At 32.9% G+C, this 20,000-nt stretch overlaps 3 protein-coding genes across 3 annotated transcripts; 1 reads left to right on the top strand and 2 right to left on the bottom strand.

The window, feature by feature from the left end:
- The first annotated feature begins 14 nt into the window (after positions 1–14).
- Positions 15–7,423, top strand: mri (BTB/POZ domain-containing protein mrityu). The gene is made up of 4 exons (XM_089712440.1): positions 15–549; positions 2,722–2,918; positions 3,508–3,761; positions 5,148–7,423. Exons 1-4 carry the CDS (start codon positions 192–194, stop codon positions 5,470–5,472), a joined length of 1,134 nt encoding a protein of 377 aa, XP_089568566.1. The 5' UTR covers positions 15–191; the 3' UTR covers positions 5,473–7,423.
- Positions 7,424–9,901: 2,478 nt separating this feature from the next.
- Positions 9,902–14,609, bottom strand: LOC149476402 (uncharacterized). Its single transcript, XM_089712387.1, has 2 exons — positions 14,362–14,609; positions 9,902–10,086 (listed from the first exon to the last, which is right to left on the bottom strand). Exons 1-2 carry the CDS (start codon positions 14,545–14,547, stop codon positions 9,931–9,933), a joined length of 342 nt encoding a protein of 113 aa, XP_089568513.1. The 5' UTR covers positions 14,548–14,609; the 3' UTR covers positions 9,902–9,930.
- A 981-nt stretch (positions 14,610–15,590) lies between these two features.
- On the bottom strand, positions 15,591–17,957 carry LOC149476401 (uncharacterized). Its single transcript, XM_089712351.1, has 2 exons — positions 17,656–17,957; positions 15,591–16,244 (listed from the first exon to the last, which is right to left on the bottom strand). Exons 1-2 carry the CDS (start codon positions 17,857–17,859, stop codon positions 15,873–15,875), a joined length of 576 nt encoding a protein of 191 aa, XP_089568477.1. The 5' UTR covers positions 17,860–17,957; the 3' UTR covers positions 15,591–15,872.
- Positions 17,958–20,000: the final 2,043 nt, after the last annotated feature.

The following is a 20,000-nucleotide window of genomic DNA, read 5'->3' as shown; positions in this document are numbered from 1 at the left end:
ATTCGTTATCTGTACCTGACAGCTGTGAGCTGACGTTTGTAATTTGTATTGCAATTTGCAGTTTCTTGATTGTTCGCTTTGTTACTAGAATAATTATTTCCACGACGAAATCTCCAAACCAGCGAGCTCCGTCGCGGCGCAGGCAGTCAAGCATCGAGCGGGATGTGAGGGCTCGACACGAGCGTGCTTCCATGTCCGATACGCAGGCTAGAGGCCACCAGGCCATGTCCGATTCGAGACGCCCATTCTTCTATCCTGATAGCAGCAGCGACACTGAAGAGTATATGCGAGATAGCGAAGAGCGTCGCAAGCGTTTGTCGAAGCGTAACAACATACAGAACATACGTAGGAACCCAAGTATGCTGCCGAAAACACAGTCGCCAAACGCGCCTATACCGTCTACGTCGAATCAGGACCAGGGCAAGGAGAAGAAGAACCAGCTATGTGATGATAGGATCACGCTAGTGGTAGATAACACTAGGTTCGTGGTGGATCCTGCTCAATTTACCGCTCATCCTAACACCATGCTGGGTACAATGTTCAGTTCGGGTAAGTTTTATTTGTAAATTTTATGTATTATTCAATATTTATTACGAACTAGCGGTCCGCCCCGGCTTCGCCCGTGGTACATATTTACGTTTTCTCTACGTATAAGAACCATCCTCATACTTCAAGGAATATACATAATAAAAAAATAATTATCAAACCCCTTCACGCGTGATACCGTGACCAAGAAAAACGGGTTTCGGGTTTATATATATTACGAATATAAGTTTAGTACGACTAAAACATAATAAATTCAATTTTAAATTACAACAAAGAGTGAATTAGTTTAAATAAAATTGTTACACAAGTTTATTTATATTTATATTATCTTTTACAAGAAGTATATGTATAATATGAATCTCTTACAATTATCCAATAGTGTAGAATTTATCCAATTAAAACATATTATTTAAATATATTAATAAGATTATAGTTATGGTAACATGAACTATCAACACAGTCTATCCCTGTATCTCTAGTGAGATAAAAAATACTAATCTTAATATATATATAAATCTTGTATCACAATGTTTGTCCTCAATGGACTCCTAAACCACTTATAATACACACCGATTATAATAAAATTCGCACACCATGTGCAGTTCGATACAACTTGAGAGATAGGATAGTTTAAACATGTAGGTACCACGGGCGAAGCCGGGGCAGACCGCTAGTATAACTATATATGTTTTCTTAAAACCTAATTTAGAAAACACTATACAGGAAGTAATCAAATAAAAGTATTATTTGTTATTATATTATAATTCTCTATGATTAAAAATTAAGTCTTTGTCATTAAATATTACTTCCCACTTCCTACTAATATTGTAAATGTGAAAGTTAGCTGTAAGAATCTTAAGTTAGCTGTAAGAATGTTTGTTTCTCTTTCGTGCGAAAACCACTGAACAGATTTTGATGATACTTCATATAGACTACAGGCCCATGTTGAAAAAATTATGGGTCATTTGACCCACCACCTGACCTATCTAGAATGATATAAGAGCATAAAATAATAAGATTCAGCACTATGACGACACTCGTACGCTGTCCACCTGAGTGCAGATGAGAATTCGAAAGTTCAGGTAGAGATTTTCTCCCCTTGTCTCCATGATTTTTGTACGGCGTTGCGGAATAATGGCTTAAAAGCAGTATAGAAATAGTATGACATAGATGCCGTACAAAAATGGTGGTCCACAAAGTCGGAATTTATTTTTATTTTTCGACAGTTGCCGGGGTAAATTTGGTCATTTGATTTTGTACGGCATCTGTGTCATACTATTTCTATACTACTTTTAATCAATTATTCCGCAACGCCGTACAAAAATCATGGAGACAAGGGGAAAAAATCTCTACCTGAACCTTCGAATTCTCATCTGCACTCAGGTGGACAGCTTACAAGTGACGTCACAGTGCTGAATCTTATTATTTTATGCTCTTATATCGTTCTAGATAGGTCACCTAGTGGGTCAAATGACCCATAATTTTTTCAACACGGGCCTGTAGTCTAATAATGGTATAATTTATGTACCAGAACAGAACATAAGCTAAAGAAAATATGTTTATTTCAGTGCTGCTTGTGGGTAAAACCATGCATCACAGCTAGTTATTGATATAATTGTTATTGTAACATGATTTATATATTTTGTCAACGTTTTATATTAGTGTTGTGTCGTAACATAAAGATTGCATTTATGTAACTTTTTAAACCAACTTGAAAGAAAGGAGGTTCTCAATTCAAGTGTTCAGTTAAGCTTCTTGTATTTTATTTTTAACTAGCGGTCCACCCCGGCTTCGTCCGTGGTACATATTTACGTTTTCTCTACATAAAAACCATCCTCGTACTTCAAGGAATATAATAAAAAAAGAATTATCGAAATCGGTTCAGCCGTTCTCGAGTTATGCGCTTACCAACACATTTTGCGATTCATTTTTATATTATAGATTTTACTTAATGATTTATACTTGATTACATTTCTCAACAGGCTATGGCTGAAAAACAGCAATGAAAACACTGGCCTTTTGGTCATTGCTTTCACCATAATTATGCTGAGTACCATACCTTTTTTGCCTTTTCATGGTGAACTGTAATTTTTGTGTATTTTTTTATGTATTTCTTTTTTTACTGTGAATAAACAAATTCTATTCTATTTATTAAGTGTTTATCTAAATTTCCAGGCCTAGAATTCACGCACCCAAACGAGCGTGGCGAATACGAAGTCGCCGAAGGTATATCGGCGACTGTGTTCCGTGCTATACTCGAGTACTACAGAGGTGGGACTATCAGGTGTCCGCCGACTGTGTCCGTGCAGGAGTTAAGAGAGGCCTGTGATTATTTGTTGGTGCCGTTCGATGCTAATACTGTTAGATGTCAGGTTAGTTGGGAATTTATCACTATTCACTATATATTATAAAATACAGTTTGTTTGTCTGGGATAAAACCTATCCTATGTGTTAATCCAAGTTACCCTCTATATGTGTGCTTAATTTCATTGTAATCGGTTCAGTAGTATTTGCGTAAAGGAGTAACAAACACACACACACACACACACATCCTCACAAACTTTCGCATTTTTAATATTAGTAGGACTTGTCTTATTTTGCGCCTTTACGAAAGAAAGTATATTAATGGGACAGGGATTCGCCTGATGAATTTTAAAATTGACATGTGTTTCAAGTTCGATTGACAAATGTTTCAAGTCCGTATCGATTAATTCACTTTTTAATCGATGTTTTTAAGCAGGTTACCTCTCTTCGAAGATAAAATTGATAGACCTCAAATGTTGCCTATTAAATTGGCTCAATTATAAGATACTGTAATTATTGTTGTTGGTTTATTTATTCATAATAATATCATTCCACATTTGGAGAAACACGTACAGCAACTAATGACTTAACATTTTTTGGTAGTAAATAACTATGATATTGTAATAATTTATTCAATAATAACACTTATTCTTCCAGAACCTCCGAGGCTTACTCCACGAGCTATCCAACGAGGGTGCTCGACGTCAGTTCGAATCTTTCCTAGAACGGTTGATCCTACCCCTGATGGTGGAATCAGCCCATCGTGGAGACAGGGAATGTCATGTGGTGGTGTTACTTGATGATGACTCTGTTGAGTGGGACGAGGAGTATCCTCCACAAATGGGGGATGAGTACAGTCAAACGGTGCTGTCCACACCGCTGTACAGGTTCTTCAAGTATATTGAGAATCGGTGAGTTTTTTTTTGGATTATAGGGGTTGAAGTTTCTTATTTTTAGGGGCGATTTTTCAATCCTTGGATAAAACTTACCCGTCCTATAAAGTATTACACGATAAAATTAAAATGTCACGTGTAAACTGTCAAATACGGGCAATTAGAATACATTTCATAAATGTTAGTTTCTACGAATAAGTTTTAACCAAGGATTGAAAAATCAGCCCTTATAAAATAAAATAAAACTTTATTGACATCTGTATAATATATAAAAGAAAGTCTTGTTAGTTACTCCACTTATAACTCAAGAACGGCTGAACCGATTTAGCTGAAAATTGGCAGGGAGGTAGTTTAGAGCCAGGAGAAGGACATAGGATACTAAATATGTACCACGGGCGACGGTACGGCACGGGGCGGACCACTAGTAATAAATAGGTACAGCTTATATATGAATCCGTAGGCTCCCGTATGATATAATGAGACACAGTCATTATTTGTATAGAGAGATAATAAACTAACTTATTCGTATGGGCTTTCATCACAATGTAGAGGCAATCAAGATAGTGTAAAGGGCCTTGTCATAGAACCGCAACCCCATTCAATCAATTTCTGGCTAACTACAAACGAATATTTTTCTACTACAAACCTCTAGGACCATTTATGAGTCATTTTTAACGTTTGTAGTAATCGTAAAATCTTGAAATTGGAAGTTATTGAGATAAATTGACTCGAAAATAGATGTTTTGCGATTAACCGCTCTAAATAATTTTCTCGCTAACTAAAAAAAAAAAAATTTTCCACTAACAACATCTAGGACCATTTATCTGTCATTTTTAACGTTTATATTAAACGTTTTCAAATTATTTACACAAAAAATGTGATTTTTTTCAAAAGTCCGGTGCTAGGTTCACCCAAGAAACTGATTACAGTTTCTTGGGTGAACCTAGCACTTATGCACTATGTAAAATGTAAAATGATTGACGTGTATCCTAAAGTAATAAAGTATTTTATTTGATTCAATTTAATTTTAGTGTACATAAAAAACTAGCTGTTCCCCGCGGTTTCACCCGCATTGTTCCGCTCCTGTTGGCCTTAGCGTGATGATATATAGCCTATAGCCGTCCTCAATAAATGGGCTATCTAACACCGAAATAATTTACTACTGGTGGTGGAACTACTGTTCCTGATATTAGCGCGTTCAAACAAACAAACTCTCCAGCTTTATAATATTAGTATAGATAAATTAGCATTCCTTTCAAAACACTTTTGAAAATACATAATTTTATATTCGACAGTTTTGTGAACATATTTATAAATAAATCATAAACAGCAATATAAAACAATAGTCATTTTGTAAACATATATTTTATTAATTTTATTAACACATTATATTTCCAATTACAGAGACGTGGCGAAACAAGTGATGAAAGAACGTGGGCTCAAGAAAATCCGTCTCGGCGTAGAAGGCTACCCGACTTACAAGGAAAAGGTCCGCAAACGACCGGGCGGTCGTGCCGAAGTCATATACAATTACGTCCAACGTCCATTCATACATATGTCCTGGGAAAAAGAGGAAGCGAAAAGCCGCCATGTCGATTTTCAGTGTTTTAAATCGAAATCGGTGACAAACTTGGCTGAAGCCACCGCAGATCCTGTTATAGAATTGGAGCCGGTCAGACGTGATGATGTAGAGGTCCCGGAGAACCAAGATGTCCAAGAGGACGAGTGACTGTTTGTGACGCGGGTTGTGCGTGTTATTGCGGTTTTTTGTTGGTGACTGTGATAAGGGTGCTTTTACACCTGCCCCCCTAGACAAGTGGCTTTCTATTAGCGTAAAGTTGAATAGAATAGATTATAAATGTACTAGATTTCCGCCCGCGGCTTCGCCCGCGTTTTCAAAGGAAAACCCGCATAGTTCCCGTTCCCGTGGGATTTCCGGGATAAAACCTATCCTATGTGTTAATCCAAGTTACCTTCTATATGTGTGCTAAATTTCATTGTAATCGGTTCAGTAGTTTTTACGTGAAAGAGTAACAAACATCCATACATCCATACATTCATACTTACAAACTTACGCCTGTATAATAGTATTAAGATGAGATTGACGTTTGATTACGTCGACGACGACGATTGATTACGTCAATCTCATACATTCATATTCTATTATATTCAACTTTACGCTAATAGAAAGCCACTTGTCTAGGGAGGAACATGTGTAGCGACTTAGCGAGTGTATTTGTAAAGAAACAATCGTAGTTTCATTTAGTTTCATGTTTGAAGTGTTTCGCGTTTGAAGTGATACTAGGTAATGCGAATATTGGTTTAAAAGCACTCTTAAGTGTTTGGAAATGTGAAAGTACCCGCAAATTTTGAGAATTAGTGACTACCCGCGTTTGGTAAAGTGAAAGTACGATAACGAAGAAACTTAAAATTGTAATTGTAAAAGTGGTGACTACCCGCTTTTTTTTTGGAATTGTGAAAGTTCGTTTTTTTTTTGTATATACGGGTAGTGGTGTGCTAAATAGACAGATATATAATTAAATTTTGTAAACGCTCGCGATGTAGGAACGTATTTTGTATACAAGTAAATAGCTAAATTCCTGCAATTATGCAGATTTTTTTATAAAAATTGAGAAGGTTATGGACTTCTATGTATAAGTATCTGTATATTTCGGTTTATTATAATAACTAGCTGTGCCCCGCAATTTTACTCGCATTACTCCGCTCTTATTGGTCTTAGCGTGATGATATATAGCCTATAGCCTTCCTCAATAAATGGACTATCTAACAGTGAAAATTTTTCAAATTGGACCCGTAGTTCCTGAGATTAGCGCGTTCAAACAAACTATTCAGCTTTATAATATTAGTATAGATAAAGCTGAAGAGTTTGTTTGTACGCGCAAATCTCAAGAACTACAGGACTGATTTGAAAAATTCTTTCACTATTGGATATGTATGTTATTTTTGAGTGCTATAGGCTATATATGTACCACGGGAAAAGCCGGGTTGTATAGCTAGTATATAAACTGCGTTTAGATCGAATGATGAAGAAATTGTACTACGAGAATTAAAACATTTTTTATAAGTTTTTTGAAAATTCATACTACTTTTTAATTTGCGAACTACAGTTTAGTTTTCATGCTGAAATATAGCTAGTAGTTTTGTATGTAACTACCCACATTCATTGTAAAAGAATGTTGAAATATGTGTAACTACCCACAAGTTTTTTATATGATTGTAAAATTATTTATGAAAGTAAATATTTACAAGTATGCTTTGTATTTTAATGAAAATGGCAAATGTCTTAAAAAATAATGTACCTATTTTAATATGGGTATCTATGAATATAAAATTCTCATGTGTTTGTAACCAACCCCCTCTGAAACGGCTGGACCGATTTTCATGAAATTGTGTATATTTGGTAGGTCTAAGTGTAAACTATATTGCATATACCTAAATTATAAGGGTGTGAGAATATTGCCAGGTGAGCTAAGTATATTTAAATAAAATATTTAGGCTATTACAATATTAATAATGAAAATATTAGAAAATGTTCGTTCTGGAATTGAAAATATTACCTGTTTGTGTCTTATCAATCACTACAAGTAAAATGGCTTAAAAATAAAGTTGCATCAAATTTGAAAACTCCTTTTAGTATATTGGTAACGCCAATACATTTGGAGAAATTAGTGCGTAAAAATTAACTTCAAAAGTTCATTTAAATGTAGTAAAGAAAAGACAAAAATCACTATGTATAAGATAACTAATTGATGTGATACATTTTGAAATATTATTTTTATCTATGTGATTTCAATTAAAATTGCGATTTACTGAGTAAAGTAAAATAAATGATAAATTAATTCAGTGTTTATCAATAATACATATTAGTTTTTTTTTTTATCAAATGAGTAAAAAGAATCGTAACTACTACAGACAGAAAATATATTCATTTTTTTTTTCATTTAGTAAGTACATGACAACCAAAGCTACAATTTGGAAATTAAAGAGATCATTACTTGAGTATTTTTACTTTTTCGATAAGATGTTAACTTACTAAATGAATGAAAGTAATATAGTTTCATAGATAAAAGAGGTAAGTCAATTGTAAAGATTCAATTGCAAAGATAGTGATTTGGCAATAAGCCAGCTGTATTTATAATAATAGGTACAGTAAATTAAAAAATGTAGAAGAAATAATACAGTATTATTTCTTCTAAATTTTTCGAAGTAAACTTAAAAAAAAATGGTTGCCTGTAAAGTCGGTTTTACGGGCGAAGATTTTACGTGACAACGTCTTTTTCTCGATCATAGTTGAGGCGTTCATTCGGCGGGCCTCTCTCTCGTTCGGTGACTCATCGTAACGTTACCGAGCGTTACACTTTTTCATAAGTGACTCCCAGTCGCAACCTAATTTAAGACGTTGTCACGTCAAAAATCTTGAATTTATTTCAAAAAACCATAAAAGTAATGTCGCTGTCACACGCATATTACAATATGTATTATGTATATTGTGTAATTAAATATAAGATATTATAAGTAAAAAGGTGTAGATAGGTTATCAACACATTTGATTGTCAAACACGGCACACCAACGCACACACGATTAGACGTCACAGTGAGATGGTATGATTTAATTATCATGAGCGAAAAAGAGACAGATGAAGTTAAGTCTGGCTAATTAGCCACTTTTAACGTGCCGCTATGGAGTTTGTTGATCTACATCTTTCTACTTATAATATTATTGTAAGTGTAATGGCCGGAGCCACAACTTCTTGATAAGTTCTGTTTAGCTTATCTGTCAGATAAATAACAATTGACACATTGAAAATTACGTTTACATGTCTCAAATAGGCTATCAGGCATATCAACAAGTTGTGAAATCGGCCAAGCAATATCATAAAGTATTATAATAAATTTCGCGCCGAATTTTGACGTTGGTTCAAAATGGCGTTGTATAATGTTATAAAGGTTATAATAGTCGTTGCTTTTTATATCGATTGTAGTTTTGTACTTTGTAACTATAGTTTTTTTATAATATATTGGTGATTAATATATTGTGTTTTATTTCCTCTATTTGTTGTGTGTAAAACTATTTATTCTTATCATAAACTCAAACTCAAACATTTATTTATTCTATGACATATTCTAGAAGCACTTTTGATTTTTGAATCGTCATTACATATTTTAACATTTACCACCGATTCGGAAAGCAGTATCTATGGAGAAGAACAGGCAAGAAACTCCATAGTTGCTCTTTTAAATCATGTCATATTCATACATTAGGTACTGTTCTTGCAGAGTTTCTTATCTATACCTACCTACTTAATATTAAAAAGCTACACATTTTGAAACTAACAGGAACTACTGGTACTTATTAATTTAACTTGGTAATAGTATACCTACCTATTAGCTAAGAAACAATAGCTTTCCGCCCGCGGCTACGCCCGCGTTTTCAAAGAAATACCCGCATAGTTCCCGTTCCCGTGGGATTTCCGGGATAAAACCTATCCTATGTGTTAATCCAAGTTACCCTCTATATGTGTGCTAAATTTCATTGTAATCGGTTCTGTAGTATTTGCGTGAAAGAGTAACAAACACACACACATCCTCACAAACCTTCGCATGTATAATATTAGCATTGACAATTATATTTTGTCCATGATATTAGTAAAGAAAATTATGTACCTAGCTGGGCCATGCGTTTTCACTGGCGGACATAAGAAAGTAAGTATTTCTACATAGTATAGCTTATCTAATCTATGTCTTTAGAAGTTAAAGATTTTAACGGATTTAAAACACGATTTATTCATTATATTATTATTCCGACGTTTCGCACACTTTGCAGCGAGCGTGGTCACGGACCACGGTGAGACTATAGTCTGCCCTACATATTAAATCGCGTTTAAAATCCGTAAAAATCTTTAATTTCTAAATGTATTATAACTACTCTCGTAAAATCAAACACAAGAAAATACTGATCTATCTATTCTGGATACTACATTACTGTCAAGTATCATCAAAATCAGTTCAGTAGTTTTTTCGTTAAAATAAAAACTTAGATACATTCTTACAAATTCGAGTTCATAATATCTAGATCAAAATCCATTACAATTTTCGTGTTCACAAATTAAGTAGGGTGACCAAATAAAACGCAAAGATAAAAACAACCGTATATTATCAATAAAACTTATATAAATGCTGGGCTAACATATATGCCAATATCATAGCTCAGCCCGCGGCCTCGCTCGCTTTTCAATCTCATATTTACGAATGGATATCCAACGCCCCCTGCCGTGATGTTTATTGAAGATTTGCTGTGGTACATGTCTAGAGCTTGAATGCCCTGAAAAAAATGAAAAAAGAAATATTAAATATAATGTTTGCAAGTTATAAAAACGTCTATGTTTACGACTAGACTATTATAGAATATTTTAGAAGCGATTTTGAATCGATAACATACCTACAATAAACTAGGTACATAGGTTATAGGTATAGGTTTTAGAAAACATGAGAGATATGACGAGAAAGTGTATAATTGCTCTTTTAAGTACCTAAGTAGTATAATTGTATGATTTTTTACATAACTTATCATTACATAATAAGTAACATTTTGCCATCATAGCTAAGTACTTATTTTAAGTAGTAAATGTTACTTGACTATAATATCATCACAAGATTAAAAACCGTTAGATCAAAATCGCGAGATTGCAATAATATATTGCAATCCTAAGTTAATATCCTATGAGAGATTCTTCAACATTATTTCTTTATTTATGCAAGAAAAATTAAATAAAACATCGCTGCATAGATGGAAGATAGAACTACAAAGCAAATATAATAGGGTAAACGCAGCTATCAACGACCCATCGAAAATCTGAAGGTATTACCGACCTATAAAGTAATTCGAAATTTAAACGTTTCCAGAACTATTCTAGCTATAGGTAGGTAAAGTTATACACGAATGTATTACTTGAGCATCGTATACTTTTACGTTAGTGTGAATAACTGTGCAAAAAAGAGTTAAAATACGTAAGTTGCTGCGGGGTAGCGTGGACGCAGGACGTGTCGTACTGTTCCGTTGTTCCTTCGGGTAAGTACTGTGATTTATCTTTTTAAGACATTTACAAACAAATGACATCTATACTTTAATTTATATTACTAAATGTCAATGCATTTAAGTGTCAACTTTTCATTTCTTACAACATTTTATTAATAAAAAGTAATTTGAAACGATAAAACTTGAAATTAAAATGGGACGGTGTTAGCTTCACCAGTTTAAGTCGTGGCAGGTATCAACGACCCGTAAGTCGGCAATGGCAGCAACGTAACTTTTTGTTTTAATTTTCTTTTATGTTATTGTATCACACTAACACAAGTAGTTTTATGGACCAGTTTAAATCTAAGCTATGAGTCTTCATAAAAATCTATTAGCGACTAAACTTTTTTATCTAGTGTTTATCTTTTAGCGTTGTCAATTTATGCAAAGTTATGATATTTTTCGAGGATCGATATCAAATAGTTACAGTAGTAAATCATTGTTTTTTTGTTCAAACAATATGCATTTGTTCATATTTTGTATGACATTAATCAATAATTATAATCTATTTTATAGTCTGATGGTAAATTAATTAAAATAACCATTTTTTTATGGGTCGGTAAGACAATTTAGATTTATACTTACATACTTTATTACCGACCCATGTGGGTCGGCAATAGCAACTATAGGAAGCTATTACCGATCGAATATAGATTGTTTAGTTTCTCATCTACAAATTCAAATTCAAATTGCTTTATTTACAGAATGTAGAATAAAGATGTTTGTAGATACAGATAATATTGATCCTTAAACATTCTGCTTGTAGTTGAGCGTGCAAATATATTTTTACTACTTTTATGACATAATAGGTGCCTATTTAAAAATGCTTCTTCATGGTTAAATTAACATAAAACATATAATTATATTTTTTTCCAGAAATATGGAGCCACAAAAGCGGCGAAAAGTATATACAGTAAAACACAACTCGCCGAAGCAATCAATCAAATAGCATAAGGAAATATCCTAGAGTTTGAAATCCTTAATTTAATATATGTACATTGTACATAATATATTAATAGTATTATGTTGATTAATTTAAAAGTTTATAATTATTTAGTTCATTACTAAAAAGTACTCATTTGTTTTATTAAAAATAACTATAATAAAAAAATACGAATATATTTGCATTTTTATTTCATTTTATTAAGATCGGTAATCATCATCATCACTAGCTTCTATACATTCCATTGCTGGAAAAAGGCCTCCTCTCACATACGATCGGGAATAGCTGCATAAAAATCGTTAATAGCTTCACAGCCGTTTTTATGGGTCGGTAATTGCAACAATCGACTAAGTCACATTGTAAATTATTTTTTACAAGATAATCCTTTATTAGAATGTATTTGCTTCAATAAAAACATTTTTTATACATAACACTAGCATATAAAATGAAACTATAAATCTTTAGAAGAACCAGTATACTTAAAAAATATGGTTGATTTGAAAATTGCCTTAGAGGGGTCGTTAATACCTGCGTTTACCTTAGGCTAAATTGCCTGTTTACGCTATAAGAACATACCTACATGAACAAAAAATCTAGTAAAATAAATCGTTTATGGTACAAATTGTAATTAATAATTATTTATCTGTCATCATTCCTTGGTATCCATCTGAATGCGTTGGCATTAATTCTAAGTTATGTTGATATAATCATGGACTAATAGAATCTATATAATAAATAAATTACCAGGTATAGTACGACATAAAAGAGATGAAATTAATTATTTTGGAACTAATTCGTTTTTCATTACCTGGCAACCCTGAATGGGCAATGTAGCTGTCAAGTTGAATAAAAATTTGTTGTTTTTTTCGTGAAGTGGAGAATTATTGAGATAAAATTGTTATTTAGAACAAGAAATTTAAATAAAAAAGGAGACATCATGAAAAAGGTTAAACGTAGCGGTGTCCGTGACGTGGTGTATAAAGTTTTTATTCGGTGTTTGTCCGAATTTCAAGCTGGAAATTTATTGACTGATTTGGAAAACGTTTACAAACGTACAGCAGAATATACCGGTGAGATTCCATTTATTTTTGCTCAGTACTACGTAAAATAGAATATTCCATTAGTGACGAGTGTTTAATGTATGTATGTATGGCGATTATTTCGTTTTCGCAATTTAATTTGAGGTTATTTGTATGTAAACAAAAACTAGTTTTTATAGTGCGACCAGCACAATTTGAGTCAAGAAGTTATATCCAATCCAACCAGCCTCAAATAAAGTACCTAGTTTAGATTTTACTACATAGTATAGTGATAACTGTTTTCATACAGCTATCTATCTATTAATCAATCAAACCATAAGAAAAAAAATCATATTTACTGTATCATATTTACAGATACTGAAGATGCCCCGTACCCTCTTGCCAGTACTTCGAAACAGAGTGATGATCAGTCCTTTGAAGGAGTAGAATATTTAGATTTTGATGAATTATATTAATGTACAAAATTTATCTACAAAAAAAATAAAAATATGTGGTTTTCAAATCGCCTTGTTTTTTTCTACCCGACGGACCCAGAAAGAGGGTAATGTGTTTGAGCTGCATGTATGCTTGTTTGTTTGTATGTTTGATTCTATGTGCGCCTCTGCAGTCTAAGCACTTGACCGATTTTTATAAAATAACTAATTCCAAATACATTTAAGTAAAATTTGACCTAGGTAGGTCAATTAAAATACTAATGTATTTTTGTCTTAAATTTACACTATTGCTACAATGAAACAATTATAACGGTTTAAATCGCGGTATTTATTTTAGATTATATATATAGATTTTTGGATTTTTATTCTATAGTATCAAGATCGCTTGCGTCGCAGTATCAGTGTTGCTATATGAGCGACGGTGGCGCCCTCATTTATTTTCATCTCTTTTGTGTCGCACTGTACACAATAGCGTTATACTAAAATTGTGCATTTGAAAAACAATTAACAACTATGCATTGCTCTCCTTTTTGGTACAGTGGCATAGAATATAAATGAAAAGGCTTTTATTTGTTGCTTTATTATTTACTAGCGGTCCGCCCCGGCTTCGCCCGTGGTACATATTTCGCAATAAAAGGTAGCCTATGTTCTTTCTCAGGGTCTAAAGATTATCTGTGCCAAATTTCATCAAAATCGGTCCAGTAGTTTATGCGTGAAAACCATACATACATACATACATACATACATACATACAAACCTTTCCTCTTTATAATATTAGTATAGATTACAATAAAATTATACTTCACGATAAAAAAGTGTGCATAACTACATAACTGTAAATTTTTTCCATTTAAGAAATGTGCATCGTTATTCGTTTTTGTTCAAAACGGGAATACCCTTACACAGTTATTTTTAGCGTACATTAAAATCTAATTAGTAATTAGGTATATTGCAATTAGCACACGGGACTTCAATCTTCTAATTTCTTGTTAGTATTAGTAGGTATCAATAACATACTATTTCCAATATTGTGAACAAACAAAACATGACATCATTAGTATTAAGTTATTTATATAAAGATTACGCTATAAAAAGATAAACTTACCCGTATAGGTCTATTCGTCGGCGAGGTATAGAAGAAATATTTGACTCTTTTCATAAATGGTATTGCATTGTATTCCACTTTCTCTTGATGTTCCAAAACTACACGATCAGCTATATTGCCTATCACTAAATGTGTTGCATGTACACATAATACAGTTGCAAGAAATAATAATAATATAGTTTTCATTTTACACGTTCTATTTGTTTGAGATTTTGATTTGAAATGATTTAAAAGTCGTGTTATCGATAGGTCAAGTAGTGAACCATCGCTTTATGAGTTTATCGTACTAATAGTGTATTGGTTTTCCTTGAAGTTGGTGTGACTTCATCAGTTTTAGATATTCATTATTCATCGTCTTGGTTTGTAGTTGTGAAGTGTAGCGTTTGTTGATACTTTTAAATTTAAATGGATCAAGACTGTGTATATTTGTATAGGGCGGAAAAAATGAATGGGCCAGGTTTTACAAATAGGTCTTAATAACAAATAGGTCTTAATATCTAAATTTAGGTCTTCAATTTTTATCATAATTTTATCAAAATCGGTACAGTAGGTCCGGTAGTATTTTTGAGTTCAAATCTAATGTCCATGTGGCAAACCTAGTCTTAATTGGTAAAATAGCGTCTTATGTAGGTAAGATAAAGGTAAGTAAATAAAATATGATCTATGAATCTAGGTTATGAAGACAAAGGTTTTATCACAAGAACAGCTGTTGTGTTTGTAATGTTTTTAATAATTGAGTTTTAAAATACCTTACAGTATTGTCACCCTACTGCTCCAATTAAAATAATACTACAAGCGCATAATAATATCAGGTTTCTTAGAATTATTATTACAACTTCAATCGAAGTGATAATAGTATGGGTATTGTGATCATAAGTAATAATGTACATACATTTTTATATTATCTATACTAATATTATAAAGCTGAAGAGTTTGTTTGTTTGAACGCGCTAATCTCAGGAACTACTGCCTGGTCCGATTTGAAAAATTCTTTCGGTGTTAGATAGCCCATTTATCGAGGAAGGCTGTCATCACGCTAAGATCAACAGGGCGGAGCAATGCGGGTGAAACCGCGCGGCACAGCTAGTTCATGATAAAGGGTAAAAATTGAAAGAAAATTTAAGTATGCTGATGTTTACAACACGTAGCGCATGCACAATGCAACTTTATTGAAATGTACATTCACATAATTAAAAATTGCAAATTAAACAATAAAACGGCAATTAAATGTTCGAACAAACGTTATTTATTGAAGAACAAACGATAATAAACGTTCATAAACTAATAATGGATACAACAAAAACGCTACATAAGTAGATGATGTTTGGTGAGCCAAATGTATTAATATTATATATTATAAATAAAAATATACTTTGTATCAGAGACATTCGAAATTAATAATGACTACAGCCTCCTTCTAATAGATGGCGCTTTATTCCATTTCAATATTAAACGATTCATGAAATATAATGCTAACACTTTAAAGCACTAAAAAAATTTGTTAATCTATTTTACGGTATCTCAGTCACATTCCGCATCTCAGTAACATTCTGCGTTGCGGCTGCACCAGTCATCTGTTGCATTTCCAGATCAAAAAGTATATTATTTATGCGCTGTTGAGCTAATAGCCGATTTAATGGATTAAGATTTCGAATTTTATAAGCTATTAATTGTCCATAAATAGTAAACTCATCTTTTTCACTTAATTCTTCGGTAGTTTTTTTCTTAAATTTGTAAGCTTCTTCCTCTTTGTCAATCTTTGTTTTTTTAACATTTCTCTTCTTTCTTATTGATGGTAAGGTAAAATCATGCTCATCTTCAGATATACACGTAGACTGCGAAGTCGCAGAGCTTTCTCTATTGAATACTTCAGCTTGCGTGTCCTGAAATGTAATGTAAATGTTACTCTTAATTCAATTTTTTTTTTTCAGTTACCAACATACGAGCAGCAATGGAAATCTATTGCGAATGAATTTGACAAGCGATTGAACTTTCCACATTGTATTGGCACCATGGATGGAAAACATGTGGTCATCCAAAGACCAGAAAATACTGTGGGCGAATTTCATAACTACAAAAGAACACATAGCATAGTGTTGTTCGCAATCGTAGATGCAAACTATTGTTTTACTGTGGTTTTACATATGTTAACGTTGGTTGTCAGGGCCGTATATCGGACGGTGGTGTTTTTAAATCCACTGCGTTTTATAAGAAAATTGAAAAAAATGAATTAATTGAATTGTGTCTTAGTTGCTGACGATGCATTTGCTCTATCTACCTATATTATGAAACCGTATTCAACAGATTTAAATGTGTTATGTGGGGTCTCCAAAAAGAGTGTATAATTATCTATACTAATATTAGTATAGATAATTATACACTCTTTTTATAATATTATAAAGAGGAAAGGTTTGTATGTATGGCACAGATAATCTTTAAACCCTGAGAAAGAACATAGGCTACTTTTTATTGCGAAATATGTACCACGGGCGAAGCCGGGGCGGACCGCTAGTAGGTTATCAAGGGCAAGACGTATGGTTGAAAATGCATTTGGGCTGCTTGCATCTGTATTTAGAATATTTCGTAAGCCAATTGAATTAAAAGTCGACAGTACCACAGTATTACAATAATATTTGCTACAGTGGAAACGCCTTTGATGTCGCGCGATGCCGCCGCCAGCGTAGGTACTTACGCTGCCAAACGAAAATATGCTAGGGTTGCAACAAATGGGAAATAAAACAATTGTGATTATTAATATTATAATGAAATCATTTATTCATATGTACATTCAAAATAATTGCGATTATTAAATCTGATGTAATTATTTGTTCATAAATATATAATTACATATATTGCACTGCTAAATATTTACGTGACACTTTATTTTTGGATGTTCTTAATTGTCTATTACAACATGTAACTAAGTAATGCATTCGCATTGGGATGTAGGTACAATCTGATACTTAAGACAAGAATGAGAACAACTCAAACTCAAACTCAAACATTTATTTATTCAATTAGACTTCTTCTAGAAGCACATGCGCTACACAGACCAAAAAGTTTGAGACGATGTAATAAAAGTTTCACTTTAAAAAGAATTATCGAAATCGGTTCAGCCGTTCTCGAGTTATGCGCTTACCAACACATTTTGCGATTCATTTTTTATATATGTATAAGATTTCATGTCAGATATTGGAGCAATAGGTACCGTTTTAAAGCAAATGCTTATAAGTAACATTTATTTTGTGGAAGAATGTAATTAATTAATTTCAACAAATATGCGTTTAAAAATACCTTTTCTTCCTCAGTACTAGTTTCTCTAGTTTCCCTTGGCGTCACAGAGTCAGCAGTGAACAACAGATGTTTATAGGCAAACCACGGTGGAACGTATATCTCATCGGATTCAGAGCCACTCTTTTTCTTCATAACTTTCTGATGCTCTTTGGAAAAATATGAGCGTAGACTTTTTATCTTTTTTTTAACACCATCGATGTCCATGTTATATTTAGTAGCCAAAACTTGTAAACCATCGTTCCTCTTTACTTTATTTGTATATAAAGTTTGTTATTTGGATCCCAGAGCTGTGGAAAGTTTCGGTAATCAATACATATAATAAAATTCTAGAAAAGTGGTGTCTGTACAAAGAAAATATGTAAAAAAAAATTAGTCTTCAATAAAATTCAATGTAATTTCGTCCGCCATCTTGTTGTTGAACGCTTTGTGGCACAGAAATCCACAAGACGCGGGAAACGTGTTTCGCAGCGCGCGCTGTGCTTTCAACAGTCAACTGTCAATAACGCATGCGTCGCGCGCGCTGTTGACTGCGCTGTGACGCATGCCCTTGATGAACGAAAAAAGGCACAGTGTGGACCATGTTTCATCTTCACTATCACTACATAGTATAAAACAAAGTCGCATTCTCTGTCCCTATTTCCCTATGTCCCTATGTCCCTTTGTACGCTTAAATCTTTGAAACTACACAACGGATTTTGATGCGGTTTTTTTTAATAGATAGATTGATTCAAGAGGAAGGTTTATATGTATAATAACATCCATTAAATAGTGGAGAAGTACTGTTATTTTTGAGGTTTCTAATGTGATGTCGTAAATAATTACATTTTTTCCGCTTACATTGCAAACGCAGGCTGAAGGAACCCTATGAGTTTTATCAAAATAATGTACTAAGTATTGTACACATTGAAAAGGTCTACAGAAAAGTCCGCGATGGCATATGTCTATCTCTTATGGATTACCCACAATAACTTTTTTTTGTCATTTACTTTTTACGTCAAATAATGGCTAATTTTCGAAGCGATTTAAACCAATACAGCATTAATCCATAACCAATTAAATACCTTGAATACATTGTTCATTTAATATAGATCTATATGGCCCTTTACACCGTATGATTTAAGTGAATATTTTCGAAGATATTACAGATTTAAAAATTGCGGGACGTACCGTTTGCAGCGGTACCGGCCGGCCGGGCCGCTATGTTTTTTATATACAACGTTAAAAGTTTTTCTGTAGTGTATTTAGTATCAGCATTGCACCCGTGCGAAGCCGGGGCGGGTCGCTAGTCTTCTTATATATAAAAATGAATCGCAAAATGTGTTGGTAAGCGCATAACTCGAGAACGGCTGAACCGATTTCGATAATTCTTTTTTTAATATATTCCTTGAAGTACGAGGATGGTTTTTATGTAGAGAAAACGTAAATATGTACCACGGGCGAAGCCGGGGCCGACCGCTAGTTACATATAAAACCGGATTAATGTCATCCGACTACCAATAGTTAATATTGATTTAGCTGCAAACTTACAAACTACTAGCGCCATCTACTTAAATATCAGATGTATTATATTTTATTACTGCGACATCTAGCGATGACTAGGAATAACTAATTGCACACGAATTACTGCCAGATTCTAATAGATGGCGCTGTTATCAATTTCATAATTACTGAATTTACGGAATAAAATGTAAACATTACAATATGGATGACAAAAATCACTGGTATTAAATAAAAAATGCACTATTCATTTTTTTATGTTAATTATAATTTTGCTTTAGCGAAAAAGATATAATTATATTTATATAATTAAAACTAGTAGCGCCATCTACATTTATATCTTATATTATTTATGTTATATCAGCGACATCTAGTGGTGACTAGAAGTGCAAAAATAAAATAACTAGAGCCGTTTTTATAGATGGCGTTGTAATTAATTACATGAATACCAGAATGTGATGGCTCACCAAAAGTGGTCCTCGCAAAAAAATTTTTTTTAGTTTTAAATTGTTATTATGCCAAATTGTTAGTTCACAGTTTGTTCTTAATGTTTGCTATAAATAATTGTTTGTTCGTTAATTGTTTATTAACAACAAATAAAATAAAAATGTACTGTTTGGTAGCCATTTCAAAATTATTAATATTTTTTTCCATTATTAGTTTATAAAAATTTATTATCGTTTGTTCTTCAATAAATAACGTTTGTTCATTTAATTGCCGTTTTATTGTTTAATTTGCAATTTTTTATTATGTGAATGTAGGTACTTATGTTTCAAAAAAGTTGCATTGCGCTTGCGCTACGTATAAAATCATAACAAACCTAGATTCAACGAAATGGATGAAACAGA

Source organism: Colias philodice, chromosome 28, assembly GCF_061535455.1.
Source record: "Colias philodice isolate Cphi_HAF_F1 chromosome 28, ilColPhil1 Martin Lab GWU primary, whole genome shotgun sequence".
NCBI lineage: Eukaryota > Metazoa > Arthropoda > Insecta > Lepidoptera > Pieridae > Colias > Colias philodice.
The sequence above is the reverse complement of the archived record's forward strand: the minus strand, read 5'-3'. Positions and strand labels throughout refer to the sequence as shown.

Excerpts from the sequence above, each read along its gene's own strand:
- mri (XM_089712440.1), top strand. The coding sequence starts at position 192 with ATGTCCGATACGCAGGCTAGAGGCCACCAGGCCATGTCCGATTCGAGA. Across the intron at positions 550-2,721 it reads GGGTACAATGTTCAGTTCGG|GCCTAGAATTCACGCACCCA; the intron begins GTAAGTTTTATT and ends CTAAATTTCCAG. Across the intron at positions 3,762-5,147 it reads TTCAAGTATATTGAGAATCG|AGACGTGGCGAAACAAGTGA; the intron begins GTGAGTTTTTTT and ends TTCCAATTACAG.
- LOC149476402 (XM_089712387.1), bottom strand. The coding sequence starts at position 14,547 with ATGAAAACTATATTATTATTATTTCTTGCAACTGTATTATGTGTACAT. Across the intron at positions 10,087-14,361 it reads CGACGAATAGACCTATACGG|GGCATTCAAGCTCTAGACAT; the intron begins GTAAGTTTATCT and ends CATTTTTTTCAG.
- LOC149476401 (XM_089712351.1), bottom strand. The coding sequence starts at position 17,859 with ATGGACATCGATGGTGTTAAAAAAAAGATAAAAAGTCTACGCTCATAT. Across the intron at positions 16,245-17,655 it reads CTAGTACTGAGGAAGAAAAG|GACACGCAAGCTGAAGTATT; the intron begins GTATTTTTAAAC and ends ATTACATTTCAG.